General features: G+C 40.9%; 1 protein-coding gene across 1 annotated transcript in view; it reads left to right on the forward strand.

Moving 5' to 3' along the window:
- The first annotated feature begins 33 nt into the window (after positions 1-33).
- The window catches only part of LOC139763999 (FERRY endosomal RAB5 effector complex subunit 3), an 84,989-nt gene continuing 64,673 nt past the window's right edge, over positions 34-20,349 (forward strand). The window contains exons 1-4 of the mRNA XM_071690471.1: positions 34-146; positions 6,497-6,671; positions 6,939-7,117; positions 10,126-10,271. Coding sequence (XP_071546572.1) covers positions 6,658-6,671; positions 6,939-7,117; positions 10,126-10,271 — 339 coding nt within the window. The 5' untranslated portion in view covers positions 34-146; positions 6,497-6,657. The remainder of the gene's footprint in view (positions 147-6,496; positions 6,672-6,938; positions 7,118-10,125; positions 10,272-20,349) is intronic.

The raw sequence follows: 20,349 nt of genomic DNA on the forward strand, positions 1-20,349 counted from the left end.
TTGTTGATAGACTTTCAATCCAAAAACATGAATTAAAGCCGCTCTTCCTACAAAGAATAGCCGAACAAAACAACGAATAAAGACGAGTACCAGAAGTAATAGGTAAAATAAACTGTAAACAGCGCAGGGGAAAAAAGGTGAAGTTAGTAAGTAAATCACAAAGTAAAGTATCTTCATCGTCACTTTGGTTGTTTTGGTCAACGACAGAGTTTAAAGCCACCTCCCATATTAGAAGATTAGTACCTTAACATATTTAGTAGTCTGTTGTAATGGTGAAACAATACAGTAACAGATGTGGGGCATGAATGTGAGCATTATGATTTACTGAATGATACTGAATCAGGTAGTAGTAGTGAAGATTATGTATACTGAGAGGAATTTGAGATTTATTAAAGCAAAAGTAGATAAAACACTTTAAAGAATCAATAGATCCTATAGAACCTTCATTTAGATACAGAAACAAATAATAGAAATAAATCATGATCAGATCAGTTTAGTGCATGAAGAAGAGTTTATACAGGGGTCCCATGCTACTGATGCACAAGGGGTAGGTGATGTAGGGATCCTGTAATACTCCTGTATGAGAAAGAGAGGTGATATAGAGGTTCCTTGGTGTTGCTGCATGAGAGAGAAGTGATAAAGGGATCCTGCGGTGCTGCTGCTGTAGAAAAAGATGCTGTAGGGGTCCCATGGTTCTGCTGCATGAGAAAGAGCTGATGCAGGAATCTTGTGGTGCTGTTCCATGAGACATAGGTGATGCAAGAGCCCCATAGTGTAGCTTCATGAGAGAGAGGTGATGCAGGAATTCAGTGGTTCTGCCGCACAAGAGAGATGATGCAGGGATTCTATAAAGCTGCTGCATGAGATATAGGTGATACAGGATCCCATGGTGCTTTTGCATGAGAGGGATGATACAGAGGTCCTATGGTGCTGCTGCATGAGGGAGAGGTGATGCAGGGATCCCATGCTCTGCTGTGTCTTATGTTTGTTGAAATACAGCAACATTTCCCAGTCCTCAATCATGAGTTTGATTCACATATATCAGTACAATATTCACCATTAAGGTTGATTCTAACAAGGAGGTTAGATTAGGTTTTCATATTTTCTGTTGATTCATTTATTTATTTTTTACTTGTACATTTATTAATGCTACATTTTCCATGATATATTACTATTCTCTTGCTTAATGTCATACAACTGGTTATTGGGAATACCGGATTAAAAAAGAGATATACACAAGTATACATATGTGAGTAGGAGAGATGGTCAGCGGGCATCATTAGATTACTAATTAACTGATAAGCGAGTAAAAGAGAGACTTTTGGATGTAAATGTGCTGAGAGGGGCAGCTGGTGGGATGTCTGATCACTGTCTTGTGGAGGCGAGGGTGAAGATTTGTAGAGGTTTTAGAAACAGAGGAGACAGTGTTGTGGAGAAGAGAGTAGTGAGGGTAAGTGACCTTGGAAAGGAGACTTGTGTGAAGAAGTACGAGAAATAGAATGGTAAAAAGTGAGAGCAAATGAAGTGAGGGGAGTGGATCAGGAATGAGAGGTATTTAGGGAATCAGTGATGGCATGTGCAAGAGATGCATGTAGCATGCAAAGGGTGGTAGATGGGCAGATTAAAAAGAGTAGTAAGTGGTGTGATGAAGAAATAAAGTTGCTCATGAAAAATAAAAGAGAGGCATTTGGGCAGGACTTACAAGGAAGGAGTGCAAATAATTGGGAGTTGTACAAGAGAAAATGGCAGTAGGTCAAGAGGAAGGTGCAGGAGTTGAAAAAGAGGGCAGATGAGAGTGATAACAGGTAGTGATGAATTTAGGTAGAGATGGAGTGAGTATTTTGAAGGACTGTTGAATGTATGTGATGATAAGAGTGGCAGATTTACGGTGTTTTGGGTAGGATAGCATGCAAAGTGAGAGAGTCAGGAAGAGTGGTATGGCGAAAAGAGAAGAGGTGGGTGGTGAAAAACTTGCAGGAGTGGATGGTATTGCAGTTAAATTTATTAAGAAAGAGGGTGACTATGTTATTGATTGGTATGGATCATAGTGAAGTGCCTGAGGATTGGAGGAATGCATGTATATTGCCTTTGTGTAAAGGCAAAGGTGATGAAGGTGAGTGTTCAAACTACAGAGGCATAAATTTGTTGAGTATATGTGGAGAATTGTATGGGAGGGTATTGATTGAGAGGGTGAAGGTATGCACAAAGCATCAGATTGGGGAGAAGTATGGTTTAAGAAGTGGTAGAGTATGTGGATTGGGTGTTTACTTTGAAGAATGTGTGTGGGAATTACTTAGAAAAACAGATGGATTTGTATGTGGCATTTATGGATCTAGAGAAGGCATATGATAGAGTTAATAGAGATGCTTTGTTGAAGGTCTTAAAGAGTATTTGGTGTGGGAGGTTAGCTACTAGAAACATGAGAAATTTTTATTAAGGGTGTAATGCATGTGTACGAGTAGGAAGAGAGGAGAGAGATTGGTTCCCAGTGAAGGTTAGCCTGTGACAAGTGTGTCTTTTGTTCTCATGGTTGTTTAATTTGTTTATGGCTGGGGTGGTGAGGGAGATAAATGCAAGAATTTTGGAGAGTGGAGCAAATATGCAGTTTGTTGGGGATAAGAAGGCCAGGGTAATGAGTCTGTTGTTGTTTGCTGATGTTACAGCTCTGGTGCCTTGTTTGAGTGAGACTGCAGAAGTTGCTGACAGGGTTTGGTAGAGTGTGTGAAAGGAGGAAGTTGAGAGTAAATGTAAATGAAAGTAAGGTTATTAGGTTCAGCAGGGCTGAGGGACAAGTTAGTTGGGATGTAAATTTGAATGGAGAAAAATTGGAGGAAGTGAAGTGTTTTAGATATCTGGGAATGGACTTGTCAGCATGTGGAACCATGGAAGAAGAAATCAATTATAGAGTGATTGCAAGGCATGGAATGTAGACATGATTGTGAGGAGGAGGGTGTATGCATTGGAAATGTTTGAGGGCAATATGTGGGTGTGAGGTGGTTTGATCAAGTAAGTAATGAAAGGGTAAGAGAGATGTGTGGTAATAAAACGAGTGTGGTTGAGAGAGCAGAAGGAGTGTTGAAATGGTTTGGACATATGGAGAGAATGAGTGAGAAAAGGATGACAAAGAGGATATTTGTGGCAGGAGTGGAGGGAACAAAGAGAAGCAGGAGACCAAATTGGAGGTGAAATGATGGAGTGAAAAAGATTTTGAGCAATTGGGGCCTGGACATGCAGGAGGGTCAAAGATGTGCAGGGAATAGAGTGAATTGGAACAGTGTGGCATACCAGGGTTGATGTGCTGTCATTTGACTATACCAGGGCTTGTGAAATGTCTTGAGTAAAAACGATCAAGTATAATGAATGAATGTAAATACATATTTATTTTTTTCATTAAACTTAATCACTGTTTTCCACGTCAGTGAGGTAGCACCGGGAAACAGATGAAGAATGGCCCGTCCATTGATATAGAAATATGAATATGTAAATGCTCATACACTCACATATACATACATATCCATATATCAACATTTACTTATATACATACATATACATAACCATACAGAGACATATGCATATATGCACATGTACATGTTCATACATGCTTGCCTTCATCCATTCCTAATGCTACCCTGCCCAACAGGAAACAGCATCGCTACCCCCTGCTTCAGCGAGGTAGCACCAGTAAAAGACAGACAAAAAAGGCCACATTCGTTCACACTCAGTCTCGAGCTGTCATGTGTAATGCACCTAAACCACAGCTCCCTTTCCATATCCAGACCCACTAAACTTTCCATGGTTTACCCCCAGACGCTTGACATGCTCTGGTTCAATCCATTGACAGCATGTCGACTCTGGTATACCACATCGTTCCAATTCACTCTATTCCTTGCACGCCTTTCACCTCAAAATCTTTTTCACTCCATCCTTCCACCTCCAATTTGGTCTCCCTCTTCTTCTCGTTCCCTCTACCTCTGACACATATATCCTATTTGTCAATTTTTCTTCACTCATTCTCTCCATGTGACCAAACCATTTCAACACACCCTTTTCTGTTCTCTCAACCACACTCTTTTTATTACCACACATCTCTCTTACCCTTTCATTACTTACTTGATCAAACCACCTCACACCGCATATTGTCCTCAAACATTTCATTTCCAACACATCCACCCTCCTCCGCACAACCCTATCTATAGCCCATGCCTCGCAACCATATAACATTGTTGGGACCACTATTCCTTCAAAAATACCCATTTTTGCTCTCCGAGATAACGTTCTCGCCTTCCACACATTTTTCAATGCTCCCAGAACATTCGCCCCCTCCCCCACCCTATGACTCACTTCCACTTCCATGGTTCCTTCCGCTGCTATTTCTGCTCCCAGGTATCTAAAGCACTTCACTTCCTCCGGTTTTTCTCCATTCAAACTTACCTCCCAATTAACTTGTCCCTCAACCCTGTTGAACCTAATAACCTTGCTCTTATTCACATTTACTCTCAGCTTTCTTCTTTCTCACACTTTACCAAACTCAGTTACCAACTTCTGCAGTTTCTCACCTGAATCAGCCACCAGCTCTGTATCATCAGCGAACAACAACTGCATTTTCTCACCTGACTCAGCCACCAGCTCTGTATCATCAGCAAACAACTACTGACTCACTTCCCAAGCCCTCTCATTCACAACAGACTGCAAACTTGCCCCATTCTCCAAATCTCTTGCATTCACCTCCCTAACCACCCCATCCATAAAGAAATTATACAACCATAGAGACATCATGCACCCCTGCTGCAAACCAATATTCACTGAGAACCAATCACTTTCCTCTCTTCCTACTCGTACACATGCCTTACATCCTTGATAAAAACTTTTCACTGCTTCTAGCAACTTACCTCCCAAACCATATACTCTTAATAACTTCCACAAAGCGTCTCTATCAACTCCATCATATGCCTTCTCCAGATCCATAAATGCTACATACAAATCCAACTGTTTTTTAAGAATTTCTCACACACATTCTTCAAAGCAAACACCTGATCCACACATCCTCTACCACTTCTGAAACCACAGTGCTCTTCCCCAATTTGATGCTCTGTACATTCCTTTACCCTCTCAGTCAATACCCTCCCATATAATTGCTCAGGAATAGTCAACAAACTTGTACCTCTGTAATTTGAACACTCATCTTTATCCCCTTTGCCTTTGTACAATGGCACTATGCATGCATTCCATCAATCCGTAGGCACTTCACCATGAACCATACATATGTTGAATATCTTTACCAACCAATCAAAAACACAGTCACACCCTTCTTTTATAAATTCCACTTCAATACCATCCAAACCTGCCGCCTTGCTGGCTTTCATCTTTCGCGAAGCTTCCACTACCTCTTCTCTGTTTACCAAACCATTCTCCCTGACCCTCTCACTTCGCACACCACCTTGACCAAAACACACTATATCACCAAACACATTCAATAAACCTTCAAAATACTCACTCCATCTCCTTCTCACTTCACCACTACTTGTTATTCCCTCCCCATTTGCCCCCTTCACCAATGTTCCCATTTGTTCTCTTGTCTTATGCACTTTATTTACCTCCTTCCAAAACATCTTTTTATTCTCCTTAAAATTTAATGATACTCTCTCACCCCATCTCTCATTTGCCCTCTTTTTCACCTCTTGCACCTTTCTCTTGACCTCCTGCCTCTTTCTTTTATACATCTCCCAGTCATTTGCACTACTTCCCAGCAATAATTGTCCTTCACCTCTCTCTTCTCTTACACTGACAATCTTGCTTCTTCATTCCACCACTCACTACCCTTTCCAATATATATTTTTTTCATACTATTCACCATTTTTGGCATTAGCGAGGTCGCACTAAGAACAGAGGACTGAGCCTCTAAGGGGATATCCTCACTCAGCCCCCTTCTCTGTTCCTTCTTTTGGAAAATTGAAAATGAGAGGGGGGGGGGATTTCCAGCCCCCTCGCTCCCTCCCCTTTTAGTCGCCTTCTATGACACACAGGGAATACATGGGAAGTATTCCTTCTCCCCTATATATATATACATATTATGTACAAAAAGTGTACGGGTAGTGAGTATTTCGAAATTGAATAGGGGGAAACAAGTAAAATTTGGAGAGAAATAGGCAGAAATTGCATCTAAGACTTCTAAGTGTATCTGTTGGTGGGAAAAGAGTCCCAGATACATTTCTGTTTATCTTTTTAGATCATGCAGTTCAAGTTCTTTAAATTTTTGATGATAGTTCATGTGTTTCATTCCCAGTTTTACTGGTAAGGTGCCAATTTCTCTCCAGCATATTATTTTCAGCTTGCTGTTTGATGACCATTCAGTGTAGCAGTATTCAATTATGCCTCTTATTTATGCATTAGATATTTTCATTATCTGCTTTTTGTCGTTTGTAGTGAAGGTTCTCATTTTTACAAAACATATTACTGGGTCAGTAGTAGTCTTATTAATGTGTAATTTGATTTCCAGCTCCTTGTTTATGAGTTCTGGAAAGACTAAGGATGGAGTAAAGGAGTCTATGGGATATTTAGACTTGAGCATTCAGGAAGAGGCATGCATTGGATAGAAGGAATAGGAATGATGTATGTGGGGATCATCTTGTGTATAAGCTGAACCAGGAACCAGGGAGTATGAAGCAGTCAAGGTAAGCCTTGTGCTGCAGTAATTTGTGAGGCTTTGGTGTAGATAACAGATTTGGGTTTCAGCTCAATAAACATTATAGCGAGAGGCTGAATGTGCATAAACATGGCCATTGTTTGTCTGTATCTGAGTCTCCCTCACTAACATATCAAATGGACTCATTTAAGCAGAGTTTCTTCTCCAGCTGATGAGTCAAGTATCACTGCATGTGTTCAGATATGCTGCTAACCTCTATATGATACATGTATTTAAGAAATTCTTTGTTTCGTAGGTGTGTGAAAATGGTGGGTGCAACTCGATGTGAAGATTGCATTTGTGAAATTACACTTGGAGGAGAACCTCAGGTGATAACAGTTCGTGTGCCTATAACTATTCCATCAAGTATCTGTCATTTTGAGTTGGCACATCGTCTAGTGCAACACCACAACATACCTATTTACCTTCACAAAGGTATGAACTTTTCTATTTATTTTTTTGACTGTATTAAAATTTACATCATATTACTGTTTAGTAAGATGTTTCTTGTATTGATTATTCATCCTTGGGTCTGTAAAGACCAGCACATTTCATTGCATGCTTTCTATACTGGATGCTGTAATAGCCATTATGTAAACTTTTCAGATGTCATCAAATGAAATTTACTTTTCATGTTGATGTTGTTTGGACTCATTCTTGTTGATCCCATTTTAGCATACGTGTATGAGTTTTGTATTTTGAACTTTGTAAATATAATATTGTTTAAATTGAGATACAGTGTGTGTTTGGAGGTTATTATGAGATGAATTTTGATGATTTGACATCTTTTGCAATGTCAGAATTTTCTTTTCTGAGCAGGATGTCACACCAACCCAGGACTAGTAAGATAAACATTTATTTGACATAAATCATGCAAGCAGAATTGTGGTTCTGCCAACACTAGTAACCTTGCAACAGTAGGTAGCCAATTGCTGTTTATTGAAAACAAATTTTTTCCATATTGCCAGAGTCTGCTAGTAGATAACTTTAGTCTATTTTCTTGCTGAACTATCTGGTGAGCTATAGAGGATCTGATTCCATGGTAGCTTAAATAACCATAGACTACTCACTTATTCTGGCTGAGAAGGGCAGGTGCTTGGTAACCTGCATTCTTAATAAGAGACAAACATAAATGTTTTGTTGCTCATGTTGTATAATAACCAAAGGTATTTCACAACTACTGACAAATATCAAATGTACTACCTAGGTTTGGTGAACTTTTATGAAAGCATATCTATGCTTAGTTCTCTACATGACATTGAGTCTGCCTCAGGTCAGCACATAATTGATATCCTTAAGCTAAGCAACATCATTTGAGTGAACCTACTTCTTGGGGAAGAGTTATAAAAAGTCTGATTAAGAAAACTGCACAGCAACTCCACTTGATATCCCAACAGAAAGATGTCATAGTAGTGGTTAACAGGCTCTGTGATGAAATTTAAAATTTCAGCCGATATATCAGAGTATGTTTAAAGATATTAACCCATTTAGGACTGTTCCTGTATGTGTATGGTTTATAATCTAAGGACTGTATCCTTACTTGCACAGATGCCTTTGCTTGCCCTCATTTGATTTGAAAACATGTTTTATTGGTATGTAAAGGTGCCTTTTATCACTAGTAATGATAATATAATTAGTATGGGGAAAAAATCCTTGAGTGTCAACTACCCATAAAACAATGTGTTACCCTGTGGGGACTTCAGCTGGAATAGTTTGAAGTTTCATATTCTGTCTTCATTTAAATCAGAAGGCATCCTTTATTAGTATGTATAGATGCTTTATGTTACAAGCAACTTTATTTAGCAGTAAGAAAGAATCCTAGCATCTCAGTTATCCCTATAACATAATGGGGGAAGGTTCAGCCCTTGTCTGCTTGGTATGCTCCATGCCAATTAGTGGTTAATCATTGTAGTCTTTGGGACAGTAGTTATGATGATAATGATTTAATAGATGTTGAACTGTTAGCACTGGGAAAAATTTTTTGTGTATCAGTAATCCATTGATGGTGGCAGAGAAGAGACAAAAATAGGTGGGTGGCAAAAGTCAAAGAATGTGACAAGGCAAGTATACTTTATTCACTAGATGTAAATGTCAATACAGCATCAGATATGGATAATTCATCAGTTTTTTTAATTGTATAGATATTTCTTATCAACTGGGAAGGCAATTTTTTTTTTTTATTTTCAAAAAAATCTTCATCTAGGAGACCTCCCCACCCAAATTTTCAAGGCTGTTAAAATTAACAATGAGTGAAAATCTTTTATTTTATCTATCCAGCTGTTTGAGCTCAGGTCACAATCTAATGATTTGTGTACTGATATGAAGGTATATTGAGGATGGTAAGGCAAGATTATTATCAGGAATCGTCATGTGTCATCAAGTTGGTCTGGTGACATGGTAAGCTTTTGTGGTGATGCAAACACTCATTTTTGGGTGAGTCACTTTTCCAAGCGTGCAGTGCTGTGTTGAATGTGTGTTGATACATGGATAATATCAAGGTGCTGTGGTCTACATGAGTTGATGAGAGATCGTTTAGCAAGAGATTGAAGAGGCTTTGTGTATGAACTGCTCTTATTGAATTCCATTGTTGAGCTAGAGGGTTTTGGAGGTGAAGCCTTTGTTAGTGGCTCTGACTTATTAACCACTTATGAAGTTAACTAACCACCAACCCTACACACCCAGATCACCTGAAGCATGCTACTTTAGGTGCCCTGTGACCACCTGCCTATCCTTATAACATTCCTCTTGGCTTACCCAATCTGTATTATTTCAGCTATTTTCAGGTTTATGACTTATGAGATGGAAGCCTTCCTAACCCTTGCCCAATTTCAGTTCGGCTTATAATTGATAAGATTATCTGATAAATTTTATGTATATACATGTGTATGTGGGTGGGTTGGGCCATTCTTTTGTCTGTTTCCTTGCGCTAATGCGGGAGACAGCGACAAAGTGTAGTATAATATATATATTTATGTTTCATGTACTTTTTCCACAGTATTCTCTTCAGTAGGTTCTTACATAATGCATGATTTTCAAGTGAATAGTAAACACAAAAATATTCATAAAAATATAGAAAATAAATAGAAATAAATGCAAGTCTTACATGCTAGTAACAATTATTTATTGTGCTCACCTGATTGGCCATGTGCTTTCGGTAAGTGCAAAATAGGAAATCAAATGGACTCTGCCTGCAAGTAGTTACACTGCATATAAGATTTTGGCAAGATTGTTTCCTCATCAGCAAACATAAGGGAGTAGAGTTATGCTGAGGACCTAACTACACAGGAGTTCATCATTCCTCTGTTTCTTCAAAGAATGCTGCTTTGAAACTGGAGGGGCCTCATAAAAGGGGTCTTAGGGTTGTATCATAATAATGCTGGTATTATTGATTAACTCTCCGTTTATATGTATTCTTATTCTTTGCTCTTTGATGAATGTTACAGAGTTGAGTGAGAGGCTTCAAGTATTCATACAAGACAAGACTGAGGAGCATTATCGCCAACAAGATCAACATGCCATAGAAAATCTTAAAAATGGAGTAGAAAACATTGATGATTTGGCATCTGCTTGGACAAACAAATATTCTCAAGTAATTTCATTCTTTTAGTACATACAGGAACACCACCGAATTTCTGGCAACTGATGGTTCGGTACCTCCTTTAGTCCGGACAAAATTACATGAGGGAACTTGAAATTACCGTGGCCATTAGACTAGTTTACTGTGTGGCCACAGATGGCGTTGTGTGTAAGGGGCGCTTATTTACATCTTTACACTGCACTGCACTTGGTGGTGATATCACAATTCTGTGAGATTCTTTGCTTATTTTGCTTAAATTTAGCCCTAGCTGTGGCTTATAAGACAGGAGAGTGTCAGTCGTTGTGTCAAATGTAAACACCAGACCATATCGATCAAAGATAAAGTAGAACTGTTGAAAGAATGGACCATGGTGTTTCAGTGCATATGCTGTGCAACATCTACAGTATTGGTTTGTCAACTGTTTATGATAAAAAGAAGCAAAGGGAAAAAATATTGAAATTCTATGCAGACAGCGATTCCAAGAAGCTAATGACGATTAGAAAAACTGTGAAAGATGGTAAGAGCACTTAGCACAATTGAGTGATGATGGAATGGTTTTGACAGTGTCGGAGTGATGGAGTGGACTTGTCAGGTAGCATGATAAGAGTTGTTCCATAAAGAACTTAAATTACAACATGAGCATAACTATAGTGGAGGATGGCTTCAAAGATTCAAGAAGTGTCATGGAATTTCCACAAATAAAGTGTGTGGAGAAAAATGGTCTGCAAACCACGAAGGAGCTACTGAGTATGTGGACGAATTTGCGAAACTCGTAGTTGACGAGCACCCCGGTCCTGAGCAGGTGTATAATGTATTTCATGTATTTATTTAATTTACATTTTATATTTGTTTAATTCTAATTCTTAGCAGTCCATGGTATACTTTAGATACATGGGAGATGTATAATTAGTGGGTTAGGGGTGTGTTGATGAATTGCTATTACGTGACCACGGTTGGTCTGGTAAAATGGTTAATCTGGCAAGGCTTTGGAACCAAGAGTGCTGGAAAATCGGTGGTGTACCTGTATATAAGACTGCGCATTTTCCTCATAAGGGAAAGGTGTACCTGTATATAAGACTGCTCATTTTCCTCATAAGGGAAGGGTTTTATATGTTTTTTACTTTCAGTACTTATTCTAATTTCTCTTCTCTGCACTTTGCCCTGTGAGCATGAGATATTCTGTGGGAATATTGGGGTCAGGACTAAGCTTACACAAAATTTTTGGTGAGGAGACACCATCCTTTGCTCATCCTTTGTGAATAACCTCAAAAATATCCATAGTAGCTACTTATTTTTGGTCCACCATTGACCAGTCAGCATCTGCAACCAGGCTAATGTCACAGACCCACCTTCTGCCAGCTACTCAGAGCTCATATTTTTTTCTGGTTTGCACACATACACATGTACATCATGTCTGCTGGAGACAGGCAGCTTTTAAGATGAGTATTCTATTTTTTTTCAATTTTATGAGGGAGGGGAGAAAGAATTCTACCTCCATATTCCCTGCTTATTGAAGAAGGCGACAAAAGGGGGAGGGGCTGAAAAGCCTCCCCTTTTTGTATTTCAATTTCTAAAAGAGGGAATAGGAGTCAAGTGGGGAGTGCTCATCCTCCTTGAAGGCTCAGATTGGGTTGTTTGATTTGTTTATGGATGGGGTGGTTAGGGAGGTAAATGCAAGAGTTCTGGAGAGAGGAGCAAGAATGCAGTCTGTTGTGGATGAGAGGGCCTGGGAAGTGAGTTAGTTGTTGTTTGCTGATGGTACAGCTCTGATGGCTGATTCTGGTGAGAAATTGCAGAGGTTGGTGACTGAGTTTGGAAAAGTCTGTGAAAGGAGAAAGTTGAGAGGAAATGTGAGTGAGAGCAATGTTTTTGGGTTCAATAGGGTTGAGGGACAAATTGATTGGGATGTAAGTTTGAATGGAGAAAAATTAGAGGAAGTGAAGTGTTTTAGATATCAGGGAGTGGACATAGCAGTAGATTTTGAGGGATTGGGGCGTGAACATACAGCAGGGCGATAGGTGTGCAAGAAATAGAGTGAATTGGAACAATGTGATATACCGGGGTTGACATGCTGTCAGTAGTCTGAACCAGGGCATGTGAAACGTTTAGGGTAAAGCATGGAAAGGTCTGTAGGGCCTGGATATGGATAGGGAGCTGGGGTTTTGGTGCATTACACATGACAGCTAGAGACTGAGTGTGAACGAATGTGGACTTTTTTGTCTGTTTTCCTGGCGCTAACTTGCTGAAGCATGGGGTAGTGATGCTGTTTCCTGTTGGGCAGGATGGCCCCAGGAATGGATGAAGGCTAGCAAGTATGAATATGTACATGTGTATACATGTATATATCTCTGTGTGTGTATGTATATGTATGCATATGTGTATATGTTGATATTTATATCAATATATATGTATGTATAAGTTCATGTATTTATGTTTATTTGTATATATGTGTATATGAGTGGACAGGCCGTTCTTCATCTGTTTCTGGACACATATATCCTCTTCGTCAACGTTTCCTCACTCTTTCGTTCCATATGCCAAAACCATTTCAACACACCCTCTTCTGCTCTCTCACCCACACTATTTTGATTTCCACATATCTCTTACTCTCTCATTACTTACTCGATCAAACCACCTCACACCATGTATTGTCCTCATTCATTTCATGTCCAACACATCCACCCTCCTCCATACAAACCTATCCATAGCCCATGCCTCACAACCATATAATATTGTTGGAACTACCACACCTTCAAATGTACTCATTTTTGCTCTCCAAGATAACATCCTCTCTTTCCACACATTCTTCATCACTCCCAGAACCTTTGCCCCTTCCCCCACTCAATGACTCCCTTCAGCTTCCATGGTTCCATTCACTGCCAAGTCCACTTCCAGAAATCTAAAACACTTCACTTCCTCCAATTTTTCTTGATTCAAACCTACAGCTCAGCTAACTTTTCCCTCCACTGCTGAACCTAATAACCTTGCTTTTATTCACATTTACTCACAACTTTCTCCTTTCACACACTTGATCATCTTTTCCTGCGTTTGCAAGGTAGCGCCTGGAAGAAGACGAAGAAAAAGGCACATCTGTTCACATACTCATATTTATGCATAAATGCACATACATGTACATGTACATATATAAACATACATACAAATACATTTATATACATGTACACATACAATTGCATACACACACACACACACATATATATATATATATATATATATATATATATATATATATATATATATTTTTTTTTTTTTTTTTTTTTTTTTTTTTTGCTTTGTCGCTGTCTCCTGCGTTTGCGAGGTAGCGCAAGGAAACAGACGAAAGAAATGGCCCAACCCACCCCCATACACATGTATATACATATGTCCACACACGCAAATATACATACCTACACAGCTTTCCATGGTTTACCCCAGACGCTTCACATGCCCTGATTCAATCCACTGACAGCACGTCAACCCTGGTATACCACATCGATCCAATTCACTCTATTCCTTGCCCTCCTTTCACCCTCCTGCATGTTCAGGCCCCGATCACACAAAATCTTTTTCACTCCATCTTTCCACCTCCAATTTGGTCTCCCACTTCTCCTCGTTCCCTCCACCTCCGACACATATATCCTCTTGGTCAATCTTTCCTCACTCATTCTCTCCATGTGCCCAAACCGTTTCAAAACACCCTCTTCTGCTCTCTCAACCACGCTCTTTTTATTTCCACACATCTCTCTTACCCTTACGTTACTTACTCGATCAAACCACCTCACACCACACATTGTCCTCAAACATCTCATTTCCAGCACATCCATCCTCCTGCGCACAGCTCTATCCATAGCCCACGCCTCGCAACCATACAACATTGTTGGAACCACTATTCCTTCAAACATACCCATTTTTGCTTTCCGAGATAATGTTCTCGACTTCCACACATTCTTCAAGGCTCCCAGGATTTTTGCCCCCTCCCCCACCTTATGATCCACTTCCGCTTCCATGGTTCCATCCGCTGCCAGATCCACTCCCAGATATCTAAAACATTTTACTTCCTCCAGTTTTTCTCCATTCAAACTTACCTCCCAATTGACTTGACCCTCAACCCTACTGTACCTAATTACCTTGCTCTTATTCACATTTACTCTTAACTTTCTTCTTTCACACACTTTACCAAACTCAGTCACCGGCTTCTGCAGTTTCTCACATGAATCAGCCACCAGCGCTGTATCATCAGCAAACAACAACTGACTCATTTCCCAAACTCTCTCATCCCCAACAGACTTCATACTTGCCCCTCTTTCCAAAACTCTTGCATTCACCTCCCTAACAACCCCATCCATAAACAAATTAAACAACCATGGAGACATCACACACCCCTGCCGCAAACCTACATTCACTGAGAACCAATCACTTTCCTCTCTTCCTACACGTACACATGCCTTACATCCTCGATAAAAACTTTTCACTGCTTCTAACAACTTGCCTCCCACACCATATATTCCTAATACCTTCCGCAGAGCATCTCTATCGACTCTATCATATGCCTTCTCCAGATCCATAAATGCTACATACAAATCCATTTGCTTTTCTAAGTATTTCTCACATACATTCTTCAAAGCAAACACCTGATCCACACATCCTCTACCACTTCTGAAACCACACTGCTCTTCCCCAATCTGATGCTCTGTACATGCCTTCACCCTCTCAATCAATACCCTCCCATATAATTTCCCAGGAATACTCAACAAACTTATACCTCTGTAATTTGAGCACTCACTCTTATCCCCTTTGCCTTTGTACTATGGCACTATGCACGCATTCCGCCAATCCTCAGGCACCTCACCATGAGTCATACATACATTAAATAACCTTACCAACCAGTCAGTAATACAGTCACCCCCTTTTTTAATAAATTCCACTGCAATACCATCCAAACCTGCTGCCTTGCCGGCTTTCATCTTCCGCAAAGCTTTTACTACCTCTTCTCTGTTTACCAAATCATTTTCCCTAACCCTCTCACTTTGCACACCACCTCGACCAAAACACCCTACATCTGCCACTCTATCATTAAACACATTCAACAAACCTTCAAAATACTCACTCCATCTCCTTCTCACATCACCACTACTTGTTATCACCTCCCCATTTGCGCCCTTCACTGAAGTTCCCATTTGCTCCCATTCACTGGTTCTCAGTGAATGTAGGTTTGCGGCAGGGGTGTGTGATGTCTCCATGGTTGTTTAATTTGTTTATGGGTGGGGTTGTTAGGGAGGTGAATGCAAGAGTTTTGGAAAGAGGGGCAAGTATGAAGTCTGTTGGGGATGAGAGAGCTTGGGAAGTGAGTCAGTTGTTGTTCGCTGATGATACAGCGCTGGTGGCTGATTCATGTGAGAAACTGCAGAAGCCGGTGACTGAGTTTGGTAAAGTGTGTGAAAGAAGAAAGTTAAGAGTAAATGTGAATGAGAGCAAGGTTATTAGGTACAGTAGGGTTGAGGGTCAAGTCAATTGGGAGGTAAGTTTGAATGGAGAAAAACTGGAGGAAGTAAAGTGTTTTAGATATCTGGGAGTGGATCTGGCAGCGGATGGAACCATGGAAGCGGAAGTGGATCATAGGGTGGGGGAGGGGGCGAAAATTCTGAGAGCTTTGAAGAATGTGTGGAAGTCGAGAACATTATCTCGGAAAGCAAAAATGGGTATGTTTGAAGGAATAGTGGTTCCAACAATGTTGTATGGTTGCGAGGCGTGGGCTATGGATAGAGTTGTGCGCAGGAGGATGGATGTGCTGGAAATGAGATGTTTGAGGACAATGTGTGGTGTGAGGTGGTTTGATCGAGTAAGTAACGTAAGGGTAAGAGAGATGTGTGGAAATAAAAAGAGCGTGGTTGAGAGAGCAGAAGAGGGTGTTTTGAAACGGTTTGGGCACATGGAGAGAATGAGTGAGGAAAGATTGACCAAGAGGATATATGTGTCGGAGGTGGAGGGAACGAGGAGAAGTGGGAGACCAAATTGGAGGTGGAAAGATGGAGTGAAAAAGATTTTGTGTGATCAGGGTCTGAAGATGCAGGAGGGTGAAAGGAGGGCAAGGAATAGAGTGAATTGGATCAATGTGGTATACCGGGGTTGATGTGCTGTCAGTGGATTGAATCAAGGCATGTTAAGCGTCTGGGGTAAACCATGGAAAGCTGTGTAGGTATGTATATTTGCGTGTGTGGACGTATGTATATACATGTGTATGGGGGTGGGTTGGGCCGTTTCTTTCGTCTGTTTCCTTGCGCTACCTCGCGGGCGCGGGAGACAGCGACAAAGCAAGAAAAACAAAACAAAAAAAATATATATATATATATATATTTTTTTTTCATACTATTCGCTATTTCCCGCGATAGCGAGGTAGCGTTAAGAACAGAGGACTGGGCCTTTGAGGGAATATCCTCACCTGGACCTCTTCTCTGTTCCTTCTTTTGGAAAATTAAAAAAAAAAAAAAAAAAAAAAAAAAAACGAGAGGGGAGGATTTCCAGCCCCCCGCTCCATATATATATATATATATATATATATATATATATATATTGATTGAGAGGGTGAAGGCATGTACAGAGCATCAGATTGGGGAAGAGCAGTGCGGTTTCAGAAGTGGTAGAGGATGTGTGGATCAGGTGTTTGCTTTGAAGAATGTATGTGAGAAATACTTAGAAAAGCAAATGGATTTGTATGTAGCATTTATGGATCTGGAGAAGGCATATGATAGAGTTGATAGAGATGCTCTGTGGAAGGTATTAAGAATATATGGTGTGGGAGGAAAGTTGTTAGAAGCAGTGAAAAGTTTTTATCGAGGATGTAAGGCATGTGTACGTGTAGGAAGAGAGGAAAGTGATTGGTTCTCAGTGAATGTAGGTTTGCGGCAGGGGTGTGTGATGTCTCCATGGTTGTTTAATTTGTTTATGGATGGGGTTGTTAGGGAGGTAAATGCAAGAGTCCTGGAAAGAGGGGCAAGTATGAAGTCTGTTGGGGATGAGAGAGCTTGGGAAGTGAGTCAGTTGTTGTTCGCTGATGATACAGCGCTGGTGGCTGATTCATGTGAGAAACTGCAGAAGCTGGTGACTGAGTTTGGTAAAGTGTGTGGAAGAAGAAAGTTAAGAGTAAATGTGAATAAGAGCAAGGTTATTAGGTACAGTAGGGTTGAGGGTCAAGTCAATTGGGAGGTGAGTTTGAATGGAGAAAAACTGGAGGAAGTGAAGTGTTTTAGATATCTGGGAGTGGATCTGTCAGCGGATGGAACCATGGAAGCGGAAGTGGATCATAGGGTGGGGGAGGGGGCGAAAATTTTGGGAGCCTTGAAAAATGTGTGGAAGTCGAGAACATTATCTCGGAAAGCAAAAATGGGTATGTTTGAAGGAATAGTGGTTCCAACAATGTTGTATGGTTGCGAGGCGTGGGCTATGGATAGAGATGTGCGCAGGAGGATGGATGTGCTGGAAATGAGATGTTTGAGGACAATGTGTGGTGTGAGGTGGTTTGATCGAGTAAGTAACGTAAGGGTAAGAGAGATGTGTGGAAATAAAAAGAGCGTGGTTGAGAGAGCAGAAGAGGGTGTTTTGAAATGGTTTGGGCACATGGAGAGAATGAGTGAGGAAAGATTGACCAAGAGGATATATGTGTCGGAGGTGGAGGGAACGAGGAGAAGAGGGAGACCAAATTGGAGGTGGAAAGATGGAGTGAAAAAGATTTTGTGTGATCGGGGCCTGAACATGCAGGAGGGTGAAAGGAGGGCAAGGAATAGAGTGAATTGGAGCGATGTGGTATACAGGGGTTGACGTGCTGTCAGTGGATTGAATCAAGGCATGTGAAGCGTCTAGGGTAAACCATGGAAGGCTGTGTAGGTATGTATATTTGCGTGTGTGGACGTATGTACATGTGTATGGGGGGGGGGGGTTGGGCCATTTCTTTCGTCTGTTTCCTTGCGCTACCTCGCAAACGCGGGAGACAGCGACAAAGTATGAAAAAAAAAAAAAAAAAAAATATATATATATATGGGAGGGTATTGATTGAGAGGGTTAAGGCATGTACAGAGCATCAGATTGGGGAAGAGCAATGTGGTTTCAGAAGTGGTAGAGGATGTGTGGATCAGGTGTTTGCTTTGAAGAATGTATGTGAGAAATACTTAGAAAAGCAAATGGATTTGTATGTAGCATTTATGGATCTGGAGAAGGCATATGATAGAGTTGATAGAGATGCTCTGTGGAAGGTATTAAGAATATATGGTGTGGGAGGCAAGTTGTTAGAAGCAGTGAAAAGTTTTTATCGAGGATGTAAGGCATGTGTACGTGTAGGAAGAGAGGAAAGTGATTGGTTCTCAGTGAATGTAGGTTTGCGGCAGGGGTGTGTGATGTCTCCATGGTTGTTTAATTTGTTTATGGATGGGGTTGTTAGGGAGGTAAATGCAAGAGTCTTGGAAGAGGGGCAAGTATGAAGTCTGTTGGGGATGAGAGAGCTTGGGAAGTGAGTCAGTTGTTGTTCGCTGATGATACAGCGCTGGTGGCGGATTCATGTGAGAAACTGCAGAAGCTGGTGACGGAGTTTGGTAAAGTGTGTGAAAGAAGAAAGTTAAGAGTAAATGTGAATGAGAGCAAGGTTATTAGGTACAGTAGGGTTGAGGGTCAAGTCAATTGGGAGGTGAGTTTGAATGGAGAAAAACTGGAGGAAGTGAAGTGTTTTAGATATCTGGGAGTGGATCTGTCAGCGGATGGAACCATGGAAGCGGAAGTGGATCATAGGGTGGGGGAGGGGGCGAAAATTTTGGGAGCCTTGAAAAATGTGTGGAAGTCGAGAACATTATCCCGGAAAGCAAAAATGGGTATGTTTGAAGGAATAGTGGTTCCAACAATGTTGTATGGTTGCGAGGCGTGGGCTATGGATAGAGTTGTGCGCAGGAGGATGGATGTGCTGGAAATGAGATGTTTGAGGACAATGTGTGGTGTGAGGTGGTTTGATCGAGTAAGTAACGTAAGGGTAAGAGAGATGTGTGGAAATAAAAAGAGCGTGGTTGAGAGAGCAGAAGAGGGTGTTTTGAAATGGTTTGGGCACATGGAGAGAATGAGTGAGGAAAGATTGACCAAGAGGATATATGTGTCGGAGGTGGAGGGAACGAGGAGAAGAGGGAGACCAAATTGGAGGTGGAAAGATGGAGTGAAAAAGATTTTGTGTGATCGGGGCCTGAACATGCAGGAGGGTGAAAGGAGGGCAAGGAATAGAGTGAATTGGAGCGATGTGGTATACAGGGGTTTTATACAGGGGTTGACGTGCTGTCAGTGGATTGAATCAAGGCATGTGAAGCGTCTAGGGTAAACCATGGAAGGCTGTGTAGGTATGTATATTTGCGTGTGTGGACGTATGTACATGTGTATGGGGGGGGGGGGGTTGGGCCATTTCTTTCGTCTGTTTCCTTGCGCTACCTCGCAAACGCGGGAGACAGCGACAAAGTATGAAAAAAAAAAAAAAAATAATATATATATATATATGGGAGGGTATTGATTGAGAGGGTTAAGGCATGTACAGAGCATCAGATTGGGGAAGAGCAATGTGGTTTCAGAAGTGGTAGAGGATGTGTGGATCAGGTGTTTGCTTTGAAGAATGTATGTGAGAAATACTTAGAAAAGCAAATGGATTTGTATGTAGCATTTATGGATCTGGAGAAGGCATATGATAGAGTTGATAGAGATGCTCTGTGGAAGGTATTAAGAATATATGGTGTGGGAGGCAAGTTGTTAGAAGCAGTGAAAAGTTTTTATCGAGGATGTAAGGCATGTGTACGTGTAGGAAGAGAGGAAAGTGATTGGTTCTCAGTGAATGTAGGTTTGCGGCAGGGGTGTGTGATGTCTCCATGGTTGTTTAATTTGTTTATGGATGGGGTTGTTAGGGAGGTAAATGCAAGAGTCTTGGAAGAGGGGCAAGTATGAAGTCTGTTGGGGATGAGAGAGCTTGGGAAGTGAGTCATTGTTGTTCGCTGATGATACAGCGCTGTGGCGGATTCATGTGAGAAACTGCAGAAGCTGGTGACTGAGTTTGGTAAAGTGTGTGAAAGAAGAAAGTTAA

Source organism: Panulirus ornatus, chromosome 48 (genome assembly GCF_036320965.1).
Source record: "Panulirus ornatus isolate Po-2019 chromosome 48, ASM3632096v1, whole genome shotgun sequence".
NCBI lineage: Eukaryota > Metazoa > Arthropoda > Malacostraca > Decapoda > Palinuridae > Panulirus > Panulirus ornatus.